At 46.4% G+C, this 14,959-nt stretch overlaps 1 protein-coding gene across 1 annotated transcript; it reads right to left on the bottom strand.

Annotated features, from left to right (window-relative positions):
• Nucleotides 1–11,481: 11,481 nt before the first annotated feature.
• Nucleotides 11,482–12,722, bottom strand: LOC110922209. The gene has a single exon (XM_022166517.2). The coding sequence runs from the start codon at nucleotides 12,719–12,721 to the stop codon at nucleotides 11,738–11,740; it is 984 nt and encodes a 327-aa protein (XP_022022209.1). The 5' UTR covers nucleotide 12,722; the 3' UTR covers nucleotides 11,482–11,737.
• Between the last annotated feature and the right edge of the window lie 2,237 nt (nucleotides 12,723–14,959).

Raw genomic sequence — 14,959 nt, 5'->3', positions numbered from 1 at the left:
TCGGAGGGTGATACTGGTGCTGACGCTCCGGCTGGTTATGTGACCATGTGGGCCGACTTTTTTGGTGACTGTAATCTCCGGTTACCGTTGACGGTGTTCGTTGTGGATGTCTTGGAGTGGTACAAGGTCCACATTTCTCAAATGAGTCCGTTTGGTATGATTCGGATTCGTAATTTTGAGTTCACCTTCCGTGCTCTTGGTATAGAGCCTACCGTCGGAGATTTCCGACGGTTTTATCAGATGACTGTGTCATTGGGTTTCTTTTCTTTCCGTCAACGAGACGGTAACCCCAAGCTGATGACTCCTCCCAAGGGGATGACGATGTGGAAAAAGAAATTCTTCGATGTCAAGGCTGCTGCCATTGTTGCAGACATGACGTCACCGAGACGATCATAGGGGAGACCATTGCGATGCCCAGTTTGAAATCAGTGCAGTGGTTTCCGCAGCTTCAGACTATTGAGTCTGTGAAGCTGACCAACACGCAACTGTGGTTGTTACGTATGATGTTGACGAGGAGGAACAAAAACTCGAGGCCCGTGGTGCGGGAGAAAAGCGGTGGTACGTACTTTTCATGTGTTTGAGTTCCCTATTCTTTTTTGCGGTACTGACTTTATGTTTGTTATCAGAGGATGCTCCCGCATGGAGGATGTTTGCCCTGGATTTTCTTGGTACGGTTGAGACCGTAGTTTGTGCGGATGGTGAGGAGGATCATAATGCTATCATCCGTAGTAACTTCCGGGTGCCTACTGAGGCCGCACTGGCAGTTGAGTTGCCGCCAGGCAAAGGTATAATTTGGAAGGTTTTTCACTTGTGATGATAATGTTGGTTTATTGATTCACCCTTTGGATTGATTTTATGCAGGTGATCTTGGGGCCTTAGGGGACCCCGATGCGAAAGGTGTGCCAAAGAGGCAAACTGTGAAGGGCGTGCGCTTTCGCCAAAAGAAGATAAAGGAGGTCACAACTGTGCCTCATCTGGTGCCGTAGGTGGCAGGTATCTCTCACTCCTCTTTTCGTCGCCACAAGGATTATGTGATAGTATCTGATACCCTTGAGGGTTTGGGTACAGCCGCGGGGTCGCGTTCTGGTGCTGCGAAGAAGCAGGCAGAGGAGACGGCCGCGGGAGGGACAGCTGCGGGTCCCCCTGTGATTGGTGAGAAGAGAAAGCCAGAGCCGAAAGCTGCTGGTGGTGTTGAAACCAAACGTCGGAGACTGGTAACCAAAAGGTCTGCTCCGACGCAGAAAAAACCTGCGGTTGTTATTGGTAAGTGTATGCTAGCTTGTCTTAACTGTTATGTGTAACTTGTTTTGATAGCTATTTGACGTTGTTTTTTGTAGAGCCTCAAGATGAAGATTTTTCTATCTTTGATGCTCCGGAGTCGCCCCCGCGTGCCACGGATGCGGGTGCAACTGAAGTGCCATCGACACCCCCTGCCAAGGTGGTGTCGGAGTCGACGGTGCGGACAGAGGGTACCGCAGAGAATGCTGCGACCCAGATTTTTGACATTGTTGACTCGTCCAACAATCTGATTTCTCCCAATGAGGGAGACAATGTGAGTGTGCGGTTTGCTGATACCGGGAAGCAACGGTCTGATGCCGAACCGGAAAAAACTGGCGCTGAAACGCGGCAGCATGATGCTGAGCCGCAGAAGTCTCCTGTTGATAAGGGTACCAGCTCGTCTGCCGGTGGTGCGGGGTACGATGGGCCTCCAATTCAGCCTGGGGAGTCTGAGTTGGAGTACTACTACCGCACCTATACCCAGGGTCGTAGTACTGTGTATCATCGACCCCCCTGGACTGTTATGCAGGGGGATGATATTTCTAATGACCCGTCGGCATGCAAGGAGATTCTGGGTGGTCTAGGCACCCCTTTTGAGGTTGAGCGAGCCCGCGCTGCGCCCCGTGAGCTGCGCATAAACCAGCTCTCAACAATGTTAGTAGGGTCTTCTATTGTGGCGAATGCCATCTTGGAAGACTACAAGGTGTTGGGTCGCCGCGAGGAGGAAGCAGCTCGCATGCGGGCTGAGGCGGAGAAGTTGGTCGAGGCAGCTCGTGTGGGTGCGGAGCAGCTCGAGAAGGACAAGGCTGCTTTTGAGCAGCAGAAACAGACTTCTAAATGGGCTGCCGCTGCCCAGCTGAAACAGGTGCGTACCCTTGCTAAACTTCTTGCTGATGAGCGCAAGAGTTGGAATGAAAAAATGTCCAATGAGCGCAAGAAGTGGAATGCATCGTGGGCTAAGCAGAATGACATTCTGTTTCATGCTCGGCAGGAGCTGACAAATGCCAAGGCAGCGAACGCTACCTTGAGCCAGGAGAAGGCTGCGGCTGAGGCCATTTCTGTTAAAGCGCTGCAGGCGAAGGCCGACGCCCTGAAGGCGCTTGGAGAGGCCAAAGAAACCGGGGCTCGTGCCTCAAAGGCTCTTGAAGAGGCCGCATAGAAGGAGAGCCGTGCTTCTAAGGCTCTTGAAGAGGCGAATGCGGAGCGCATTCGTTTGGACAAAGTTGTTGCCAGCCTGCAGGTATATTTCTTTACCTCTGTTGTATATTTCCTTTATTGTTTTGAAAATATTTATCGAGTGAACTGTTTGCTGTTTTTGTAACAGGCTGAGGTTCAGGCCCGGGAGGTCGCGGTTGCAGACCTTACTGCCCGCGTGTCTGTTGCGGAGAAACGGGCTGACGCCGCTGCTGAGGCCAAGGATGCCTTGGTGTCCTCTTTTAACCAGCTGGAAGCTGACCGTGAGTGGTTGCGGACTCACGGCATCGCGCGTGTAAGTATCCGTTGTCTTTGCATTTGCTTGGGCTAGTATCCAAGACTTATGATCCCTTTATTGCAGATTGTTGAGGCTATAATGAATGCCCCTGAGACCGCATCTGGTTTGGACCTGGTTAAGGAATGTGCGCGCGATGCTGGATTCAAGGCTGGTTATAACCGCTGCATTGGGCATATCAATGTATTATCCGCAGGCGGTTATACTGATCAGGCATCCGGGTTCCGTGATGTGGATACCGAAGGTCGTCTGAAAGCGGCCGTAGCCTCCTTTTATGATACGCCCCTTGCCTGTGTAGGGGAGCTGGACGACTGTTTGGAGGTTGCGGATTATGTTGACCGCTTGCGGATGCTTTATCCGGATGTGGAAGAGGAAGAACCCGCTGGTGGTGCCGGAGGAGATGCGGGGACCAGCGGTACAAAATAGGGTTTAGGTTGGCGAGTGTGCCTCCTTTTTGTATTCCTCTTGTATAGCATAGGAACTTTATGTAAATTCACTAAGCATCCTGTGGACACTTGAATTTTTTGAATATAAAGTTTCTTTGTTCAGTTTGTACAAGTGTTTTTAATTCTTGCATGTCTGAACGTATGTATGCGTAACTTTACCCATTTATGAACGGGGTCAAGTATACTCCATACTTTTGTTGTATGAGTATGCATCAATTCTGTTATTTACCGTGTGAGGGTTTTAGAATTGCTTAAGCTTTGTAAAAGCTTATATTACCGGAACTCTACCCATTTGTGAATGGGGTCAAGTGTACTCCATACCTTTGTCGTATGAGTCCGCGTCAATTCCATTGTTTGCCTTTTTGGGCTCAGGAATTGTGTCAAGTGTTTAACAAAAACTTGTGTATCCGGCCGGATGAACATGCAAGTCTTTTTGCCTTTTGCTGGCCTATTACAATATTTGTGTGTGGTTACCACTTTGTATGGGTATCTCGAATGAAGATTTTGCCAATCTGTTTTTGGGATACCGCAAAGTGGAACACGCATTTGTAATAGTAATAACAAACAATAATGTATAAAATTGCGTATTTATTTATTTGCAAATGGCCTGCGGCCCGATAGGTTACATAGAGAAATGTAAGAACATGGCTTACATATAACAGCGTCGAAGCTGTTGCGCATTCCATGTGCGTGCGATAGGTTCACCTTCTAGTGTTTGCAATCTGTATGCGCCTTTCCCTAAGACCTCTTTGATGAGGTAGGGTCCTTCCCACTTGGGGGAGAGTTTGCCTGGGCGCTCGGCATTAGATGCCTCATTGTCGCGTAGGACGTAGTCTCCTGGGTTGAAAGTACAAACGCGGACGCGCGCGTTGTAGTACTTTTCAAGTTTGGATTTATATTTGGCCTCATTGATGGCAGCGTTTTCGCGCCTTTCTTCCAAGAGGTCCAAATCGATCCTGCGTTCCATGTTGTTGTCTAGTTTTTCAATAGCCAACATTCTAGGAGAGGGGAGACCTACTTATGCGGGGATCACCGCTTCTGAACCGTAGACTAGGCTGAAGGGTGTTTCCCCATTGCTTGTTTTTGGGCTTGTACGGTGAGCCCATAAGATACTTGGGAGTTCATCGACCCAGCCACGCCTGGCCGTTCCCAACCGTGCCTTGATCCCTTCGACTAGGCTTTTATTGATACTCTCGACTTGGCCGTTCCCTTGCGGGTGTGCGACTGATGAGAATATGTGCTCAATATGTAGTTCCTCTAGTCATTTTTGAAATTCGTCGGCAGCGAAGTTGGTGCCGTTATCGGTGACAATGCACATTGGTAATCCGAAACGGCAGATGATGTGTTCCCAAATGAACTTTCTTGTTATCATAGCAGTGGTTGAGGCGAGTGGTTTTGCTTCTACCCATTTGGTGAAGTAATCAACCGCCACTATGATAAATTTAACCGCACCTGGAGCGTCAGGGAAAGGTCCCACAACGTCAATTGCCCATTTCTGAAAGGGCCATGCGGTTGTGACGGGGACTAAGTTGTTTTTTGGCCGCAAGGTTTTTGGAGCATGACGTTGACAGTCGATGCACTTGCGCAACTCTTTGACGGCGTCCAGGTGCATGCCGGGCCAGTAATACCCGGCATTCATGATTTTGGCCACTACCATGCGTGGTCCAGCGTGTATGCCACATATGCCCTCGTGTATCTCTCGAATGAGGTATGTGGCATCCTGGGGGTTGACGCATCGTAGTAGTGGCCCGAGGTATGATTTGCGGTATAAGATACCGTCTCCCATTTGATAATGGCACGCTTTGTATTGTAGTTTGCGTGCTTCTGATTTGCTTTCGGGAGTCACACCTGATTGTAGATATGCGATAATAGGTGTCATCCATGATGTTGAACCGTATTGAATGACGTTGACTTGGCGCAGGGGTACCGAAGGATTTTGCAGGATTTCGATGCGTATCTCCTTTGCCAAGTGTTGGAAGCTGGTAGATGCAAGTTTTGATAGTGCATCTGCGGACTTGTTTTCGCTTCGATTAATATGGCGAATATTGAACGAAGCGAATTTGGATTTTAGTTGCAGGACTTGCTCGAGGTAGAGGATCATGATATCCCCCTTTGCGGCATAGTCGCCGCGTACTTGGCCTGCCACTAACAAAGAGTCGACGTGGGCTTCCAGATGTTGCACGCCGATTTTGACTGCTAAACGTAGCCCCGCTAACAGAGCCTCATATTCTGCCTCGTTGTTTGTGCTTTTGAATTCGAGGCGGATTGCATATGTAAGTTCTTGGCCGTCAGGGCTGACGAGTCGCAGACCTGCACCCGCCCCTTCGTCGTTGGAGGCACCATCTGTGAAGAGTGCCCATGTCTCTGAGGAGGGTGGCGTTGGTGCAGGAGTTTGTGCTTCTTCGCATTCTTGGATGCGATTCACCGGTACTTCGGCGGCGAAATCAGCTAAGATCTGGCCTTTAATCGCGGGGCGCGGCTTATAATGTATCGTGTGCGCGCCCAGCTCGATTGCCCATTTCGCTAATCTCCCAGAGATGTCGGGTTTGGAGAGGATCGGGCCGATCCTGTAATTGGTTAGCACTGTGATGACGTGGTTTACGAAGTAGCGTCGCAACCGTCTTGAAGCGTGCACTAATGCTAGCACCAATTTCTCCATTATTGAGTACCTCGTCTCTGGGTTGTTGAGCATCTTGCTGATGTAGTAGATGGGTGTTTGAACCCCCTTTCGCTCCACAATTAGTACCGCACCCACCGCGTTGTCCGCGGCGGATAGGTATAGTATGAGTGGCTCATCCTTGCGTGGTGCGGTTAAAGTTGGGAGTTGTATCAAACACTCCTTCATTTCCCGGAAGGCCTGTTCAGCCTCTGCGGTCCACTGGAATTGTTCTTTCTTTGAACAGCTCCGCAGGGTCTTGATGAACGGATAAGACTTAGCTGCGTGGTTGGCTAAGAATCTGTTGAGTGCCGCTAGCCTGCCGGCTAGCCGTTGCATATCCTTCATCGACGAAGGCGATGGCATGCGCTCGATCGCCTGGACTTTCTCCGGGTTTACCTTGAATCCATCTTTAGTTACGATGAACCCAAGGAATTTGCCTTCTTCCATTCCAAACGAGCATTTCCCTGGATTGAGCTTTATGTTAACGCTTCGCAGAGTTTGGAATGTTCTTTCAATATCTGTGAGCATGGTATCTTCTTCCATGCTCATGACGACCAGGTCGTCCATGTAGATTTCGACACTTTTGCTTATTTGGCCGCGGAAAGTGTCGTTCATCAACTTTTGGTAGGTTGAGCCCGCGTTGCGCAACCCAAACGGCATTTTTGTATAGCAGTAATTTCCGGTGGGAGTCCGGAATGCCGTTTTGTCTTCATCCTCGATTGCCATTTGTACTTGATGGTATCCTTTGTAGCAATCGAGGAAACACTTCCACCTGAATGGTGCGAGATTATCGACCTTTTCGTCGATTTCTGGAAGCGCGTAACAATCCTTGGGGCAGGCTTTGTTAAGGTCTTTGTAATCGACGCACATGCGCCAGCCCCCGGACGGTTTTTCTACCATGACTGGGTTGGACAACCAAGTCTGGTATTTAACTTCCCGCAGGATGCCTGCGGAGAGCAGTTCTTCGATCTGCTCTTGCATCGCCTGATTTTTAGCTGACCCAAGGTGGCGTTGGCCTTGGATCACTGGCTTGATACCTGGCATGGTATTCAAGTGATGTTGCGCTTTGGTGGTCGGGGACAAGGCGTGACCCAATGTGACCTTTTTATCTGGGTATCTCGCGTTGAGAACCCATTTTTCTGGCTGGTCATTGGGGTGGGCCTTGTGACCTTGGTCGGACGTACTTCGTCCGACATCATGACGTCCCTGCGGGCATAGATTATCGCGACCCCCGATTCGGTTGGGAAACCAACCGCAGAGTGGGGGACCGACGTAATCATATTGAAATCTCCTTGGGATTCTCTCCAGAGGAGTACGTCATATCTGGAGGTGTGAGGTAAAACCATGAAGTTTACCTCTTCTGTCCTTGTGCGGTTTCCGCTGGAAAGACGCACAGGGAAAGTAATCTGGCCTAGGGGAAAGACAGTTTCCCCTGCGAACCCGGTTAACGGGTAATCTACTGCTTGCAACCGATCTTTGTCCTCCTGGTCGAACTGGTTGAAGCATTGTTCGTAGATTATATCAGATGTACTGCCCGGGTCGATGAATAGACGCTCGGTGCAGTAGTGTGCCAGTTGGCCTGAAATGACGACAGCGCGCCTATCGCGCGGTCCGCCTCGGACTTTTGGAAAGACGACTTGCTCGTCCTTCCAGTCACATTCCGGCCTTCTTGCCGCTTTTCGCGGCCTGCCCTTGCCTCCGTGGATCATGTGGGTGGAAGCCACGTGCATGGTTCTCTTCCCGGAGGAGGTACCTTCGCCATGAGGGGTAATGCGCTTGGTGGGTTTTTGCCCACCTGGCAAAAGATGTTGCAGTTTCCCCTCCTTTAGGGCGCGCTCAATCTCCAGTCGGAGACTGATGCAGCTGTTGGTGGTGTGGCCCGAGTTCTTGTGGTACTCACAGTAGAGTGTGAGGTCTTGATTTTTCTTGGACTTCATTGGTTGGGCCGGTCGCAAGAACTGTGGGTCCGCAAGGAGGACCTCACTTGGCGACATGGTGATCTCGGTCCAGTTGCGGTCCCGAGATTCTTTTTTTGACGCCCGACTGTCTCGGGCGGGGTTGTAGTTCTTTGGGTCGAACGTGTTGGTTTGCGGGAAGTATGGTTTGGAAATATCGCGATTTCCAACGTCCCGGTTGCGTTTATTGTTACGCTTGGACCCTTGTTGGGATGTTTCGGCTTGGGGTTTTGCCTTTGTCACATGCGGTTCGAGTGACCGCTGTGTCTAGGCGTATTTCTTGACCGCAGTCATGACGTCTTCCCATTTTTTGGGCAAGCCCTCCTTGCCAGAGATGGTCATGATCATCTCTCTGTCTTTGACGGCCCGGATGAAGTGGTTTCGTGCCATCTGGTCTGCCACGTCACCTATCTCCAGGCACTCTTTATTATATCGGACGACGAATGCTTCGAGCGATTCGTCGTTTCTTCGCCAAATGTTCATGACGTCACACGAATCTCGTTCGTGGCGTCGCTGCTGGTAAAAATGTGCGAGGAACTTGGTACGCAAGTCCTCGAATGAATCCAGTGATCCCACTGGCAAAGAATCGAACCATGCCCTGGCCAGGCCCGTAAGGGTCTGGGGGAAAAAATTACACCAAGTGGGTTCGTCCCACTGGCCGTTGATGCCCGCGCCCATGAAGACGTTCATGTGGTCGTCCGGGTCGGTCGAACCACTGTATTTCCCAACGTTGAATGGGAACTTTGTCGTGGTGACATGGGCGTTGGCAATCCGCGTGCCGAACTTGGAATTTTCGGCCGCTGCCTTTGGCCTGTATGGTTCGTTCGCAGGGCGCTTTGCCGCCCTAAGGTATGTGTTGCGGGGATGACTGGGAGGAACATAGTTGCGTCCTCCCGGTCTGCTACTGGTGTCATGCGAATCACCGCGGTAGCTGTGGTCGTCAGGGTCGGTATGACCGTACCCTTCGGTGTATGGTTGTGGGCCCAATCGGCTCTGAATGCCTGGGCCGCGTCTGGAGGTTGATCGCCTCCTGTCCTCGCCATGGGGGCCAAGGCGGGTATGTACCGGTCCTCTGGTGTGGGACCCGTATGAGGAATCATCCTCGTTGAGGGTGTGGACCGAACAGTAAGACGATCCCCGTTCTTCACGTCGGCTTCTTGAAGCCGGGCGTGAATGTATCCTGCCGTCGTATTGTAAAATACGCTCAACAGGGGTGTGCGGTGCTGGGGGAAGCCCAGCTCGTATATTCGCTTCAGTACAAGCGCGGTTGTATGCTGCAGTCAGCGTGGCTGCCTGCTGCTCGTACCAAGCATGAACGGTCATGCCTGGTGGGATCACAGATGGGAACTGTGATAAGTCATGTCCGAACATAAAGGAGGGGCTCCTTTGTGTGGACGTGCCAATGTGTCCGGGTTGGGAGGTCGAGGCATTGACCCCTACCGGGTTTGGGACTGGAGGATTTTGGTTATCCGCAGTGTTGTTTTGGTGATCAGTCATGATCGTGAGAGAGGAAAAAGGATGGTTTAGAAAATGCTAAGAGTAGCGGTGGGCGCCAATGATGAAACAATGGTTAACCGGGCAGGGTTAACACACTGGTCTCGTCAAGAAGGGTTAATCCCTTCCTCTCGAGGATCGCTGGCTGGATCACCTGTGGTTGATCTCCTGCACAAGGAAACAAGCCGTGACTCGTAACAAGGAGGATGGGGTGGGGGGTGCTCCTTGTTACCACTCTCCGGCGTGAGAATCAGTAGTTTGCTTGGGAAGCAAAGTAAGATAGTAGTAGTAGTGAGAGAGTTGTGAGAAGATACCTCAAACCTGGTTTGGGGTTGGTATTTATAGCCGAGGAGTGAAGGAGGATGATGATGGATGGACTGACGACGTGCTGCACCCTTTCAGGTGTGTCAGGCTCGTCGGTTATGGAGGTTACGCCACGTCAGTCCATTGCTTACGTAGCTCTGACAGGTAACTGCCATTGGTGCCACTTGCACTGTGGTGTCAGTACCACTTGATTGAGTACATAGGATGCGGTGCAAGCCGCATCGCTACATGCGGTAACATCTGAAGTTACCGCGTCTCCTACTTGTGATCAAGGAATACGCGAGATGCGGTGCTAGCCGCATCGTCGTCTTGCCTGCATCCCTTGTCATGACGAAAATGTCCGTATGGTGCGGTGTCAGCCGTACCGCTACGTTCATCTTTTTCTATGCCTAAGGTAAGGCTTTCCTGTATTGATAGAAGTGTTCACTGGATGCGGTGCGATGCCGCCTCGCTGTGAATCCTTCCGTTTTCATACACCAGATGTGATGCTATGTCGCATCACTCTACCGTTCTCATGTTCCATGTAAGTCCTTCTTTGTTACTAGATAGATTGGATTCAACCCTTGTGTCGACGCGTTCCCGCATGGGCACAAGTAGGTTGTTAGTTAGTGGGGGTTTTGATAAGGGTAATGGTCACTCGCGGTCCATGCTGACGCGAGATCTGGGACCATACCCCTTCAACTACCCTCATGTGCCTTGCACATGACTAGATTTAACCAAAAAATCTAACTGGGTTTAGGCTAAAGGACAAAACGTGCAAGATTTTGAAAGGTAAAGGACACCGCCTGTAAACTTTTGCGCTAAAGGACAACGTCTGCAATTTGGTGTAAACATAAAGGACAAAACTTGTAATTTACTCTAATATCTATTAATGTAAGTGGACTATTGACTACTAAAGTAACTCAACACACAAGAACATAAATATTATATGTAGTCACAGGATTCGTTGAACCCCCCACGTACCGCGAACCAGATCGTTCGTATCGGAATCGGGTATAGAATCGAACTGAACGCTACAGGTTCACGATCCGGATTGGAAAGTTTGGTCGTACCTGATTGTGACCAAATTCATTCCAAATCATATAAAAACGCATTTCTGATTGACTAATTCGGCGTTTCAGAATGCCCTGGTACATGAACGAAAGGCTTATTTAGGAGATACATTTGCATATATCAAGGACACCTGATACAAATATCAATAGTAAAGATACCTGAAGAACACATTCATAAATTTTAAACAATTATAGATTGCTCATCTTTTCGTAAGATTTTTGAAACTGAGGTAAAACATGGCATACAATGTCATGAGTTTACATCACACTTTCTTATTATAAATTCCCAAATTTATGGGTGCAAAATGATGGAAAATGACTTCCGAAGAGCATCACAGACTAGCTGCTCAAAGTCAATTTGTTATTCACGCAGTAGGCAGGTTCCACCTTCTTGCAAAAACTCCATGGTATGATCAATCTATTCTTGATATATAATTTCAATACATAACATATATTCTTTTTGTATAAATGTGAAATAGTTAACTCGAGATGGCCACATACATAAAGAAAAGAAAGTGTCGTGATTTATACACAAGAGGATTGCAAACAGTAGTTTCTTAAGCATTGTATATCTAGTGTTGTGAGGGATTTATTTACGAGACTGGCATGATACATGGATGGAACAAATGAAGAATTTAGAAAGCACAATTGAGAGAGTGAAGGGGTCGCTAGAAGCAAGGATGAAAAAGGAAGACGGACACACGTGAGAGCAATGGGTTTAGAGGGTTGAAAGCTGTAACATTATTCTTTATATATTTGATCAAGTTAAGTGTTAACTGCAAACTTTGTAAAACAAACAGTTTCATAAACATTTATACCTTTTTTGTGTACACATTGCCAGTACATTTAAAAACCAAACCCCACCTTAGTTAAATATCTTAATATCATATTTAACATGTTCTCTTTTCATTTGAAAAGCAAGGAAGTGTAGTTTTGAGATTATGACAATGAATAACCCGTCCACCGAACAGGTATTAAACTAGTTAATGAAGGTGACACCTCTCTAAGGGAAGTTTGGTTTTGGTGACCTGTTACGGTTTTCAAGCTTTCCCTTCAAGTTTAGCCCAAGTAAGCCCGACACAAGCATCAACAAAATCCGCGTTTATGAAATCTATAGAAAATATCTGCAATCGATTAACACAATTCTGTTGAAAACATTGTGCTATAAACAGTCTTCCGTACCCATGAATCCGCTTTGTAACCGGTTTTACACACACAATCGGGTTATCCGCTTGAGGGGTTACCGTATTCTCCACTCTGTAAAAGTAGTTTCGGGCCATAACGGGCTGCTGCTGACTCAGATACTTCATATTACTCTCAAACTTCGTTGCTGGTAAATCCGTGTCGATCCAGTTATCTCTCAAGTAACCCGAATTCCAAAACGGGCTTTTTACATTTACCTCGGGTGATACCCGAGGCTTCCAGACACATATAACTCTTCTTGGTAAGATCTCTGCTATTGTTTTGTCAAAGACATTATCATCTTGATGGATCAACATCTCACCTAGTTGTTCCCACAAGTATTTCTGGAACTCAGGTGGATCCTTCCGGCCCCACTCGGTCCGGATCTCTAGAATTACAATTTCTGACTTGGTTTCTGAAACAAACCGTTTGACATCTTCTATAACGACATCAACGCTATACGTTGTCAATATCCCATGACACACTTTTCCGGTCTCTTCGACCCGAATATCAAGAACACGGGCCCCACATACAAGTTGTTGGTAAATGGACAGAGACTGGCATTGGGCAAACGGGCGGGTAATCATCTTGATTCCAATCTTGTTGGTGGCGGAGTTGTGGGTTCCGGGCCACACTATCATGTTGATATGGACTTTATTATGGTCGAGGCCGAACATCCAGTTTTTACGGTCAGTTGGATGCCAATTGGATCCGGGGTAATCAGACCCGCATCTTTCTTGCAGCTCTCGCAATATTTTCTTCTCAGCAATGACCGCCTTTTGTCGGTCGATCTGTTTAGACCACTGAGCTCCCATTGTTAGAATTACAGAGGGTGAAAACATTTAGGTAGATGATTTGGTTTGTGTACATGGTACATCTTTATAATATTACTTGTTTGGATTACGGTATTATAATTTATGTTTGGTAAAAAAAAAACCGATTAGTTTATTGAATGATATAAACTAGGGAGTTGAGTGCTGAAGTTTTTGTTTTGTGGGGTTGGTGTTAAATTTAACTATTGGTTGGGAGATAAAATCTATTTTTGTTATTTGTATGGTTGGCACTTTGAGAATGTCAAATTCCCACTTTAATAGTAGATGGTTGTAGAAATTGTTAGTTGCTAGTCGGTCGGTGGGGTGGGGACTAGCGATTAATCGGGATTAACCGGGGATTAATCGGATATAATCGGAATTAATTGTAATTAATCGGAAATTAATCGAGATTAATCGGTCATTGATCGGGGATTAATCGGTGCCTAGTCGGGATTTTTACAACCATGAATAGGAGCATAAGTCAATAGTCATGAGCCTAGCATGGGTAATCTATTATCTATATTAAAACAAAACACTTTGGTGTCACTTGGCAGTAACTTAAGCCAATCTCTGCCACGTGGCAATGTGATATTCCTCCTCTATTGATTTTGAGCGGCATTTTATTTTCTCAAACACGGCTTCTCAAACACGGCTTCTCAATCATTCAAAAACCCTAATTCTCTTATTCTTTCCCTCATATTTCTAGGGTTTCTCTCTTTTTCCTCTGTCCCTCTGTCGCCTCTTTACAAATATTCTAAGATCTTCATTCCATAGATAATCTGTTATTTGCAATCTCCAGACCCCAAGCTTTCTTCATTTCAATCGCGATTGAAAGCAACCCGTCTTTATGGAGAAATTGATTGAAAGCAAAAACTAGGGTTTATAGAATTAGAGGCAGAATTTATCAGGTGCTCTCAATCCATCTTATTTGTTAGTTTTAGGTCAAATTACTTTTTGATTTGATCAATCGTTGTGGATTTTGTCGGGGTTATACAAATCTGTAACCCTAATGATTGATCGATATATGTTATTTGATTTCCTTGACTATAACACACACATCATTTACGTTATATTGCTTTAATCGTTGTACGTATGTATAAATTTTGGTGAATTATAAAAGTTCTAAAACCCTAATTGTAGATTTTGTGGGTTTTTTTTTACAAATCCGTAACACTAATGTTCAGGGTTTTTTAGTTTGTTCTTAATTTTTAGCTCTAACCTATCAGTGGCATGCGACCCTCTCTGTTTTTATCAGTGGCATTGCTGATATGTTTTTGAGATTCTGTTTAGTTAGGGTTTGATGATTGATTGATCGGTTTATGGATGTTGAGTTTATGTGTTAGTGAAATTGACTGAGTGAGAAGTTGATTTAGGAAGAGCTTAAACCCTAATTTTGATAATTCCGTTTGTTTCGTTTCGAGATTTTGTTTAGTTATGGTTTGATGATTGATTGACCGTGTGATTTTGTATTGAAGGATTCTATTTGAATTATATATTTATGATATTTGCCATTATAAGCTAACCCTTACCTACTGCATACCAACTGGTTGACATAATGTGTGAACGGAAAGGAAATTTCCAATTAAAAGCTTTTCTTAATAAGCCAGTCATATTTTAAGGTTCCGATTTCACTTTCAGATTTCGGTCCAATTATACGGATTTGACTATTTAGACCAATATTAACAAACGATCTCAAAGTTGTAGCTTAAACTCTGAATTTGTTATTTTCTAATAGAATTTCTCTCCATGAAATTGATTTTTGGTTTCATTAACGTTTATTTGACCTTATTATACTCATAAACTGCTTGAATTCCATGTCTGAGTGTTTTCAACTGCATCTAAGGGTGTTTTGTTTTTGTTGCAGACCAGTTGTTTGACGAATTGCCTGATACTCTGATTCTTGTGATGGTTAGGCAACAAAGGGAGATCAATCGCAAATAAAAACCATATGTTGAGGTATGTTTGGTGAACAAAGAAGTCGTGATGGTTGGGTGATAAAGGGAAAGTCTACAGAAGAGAAAATTGTTGAACTTGGGAGAGCTGAAGATCCCCTCTTTTGCAAGACAAATATGAAGATCATATATAACAAACTGTAATCTCAAACCTTCCACTTCATTCATTGATTGCGGTTTTTTTTTTTTAATTTTGAGTTTAAATGTGAATTCTATCCTAGAACGAGTAAGTAAAAGGTTTCTTATTCAATTTTTTAGGGCACAAACATAATGATAAAGTGTATTTTCTATTCGTTTTCCTGAATCAGAAGCAAAG

This window comes from Helianthus annuus, chromosome 17 (genome assembly GCF_002127325.2).
Source record: "Helianthus annuus cultivar XRQ/B chromosome 17, HanXRQr2.0-SUNRISE, whole genome shotgun sequence".
NCBI classification, from domain to species: domain Eukaryota; kingdom Viridiplantae; phylum Streptophyta; class Magnoliopsida; order Asterales; family Asteraceae; genus Helianthus; species Helianthus annuus.
The sequence above is the reverse complement of the archived record's forward strand: the minus strand, read 5'-3'. Positions and strand labels throughout refer to the sequence as shown.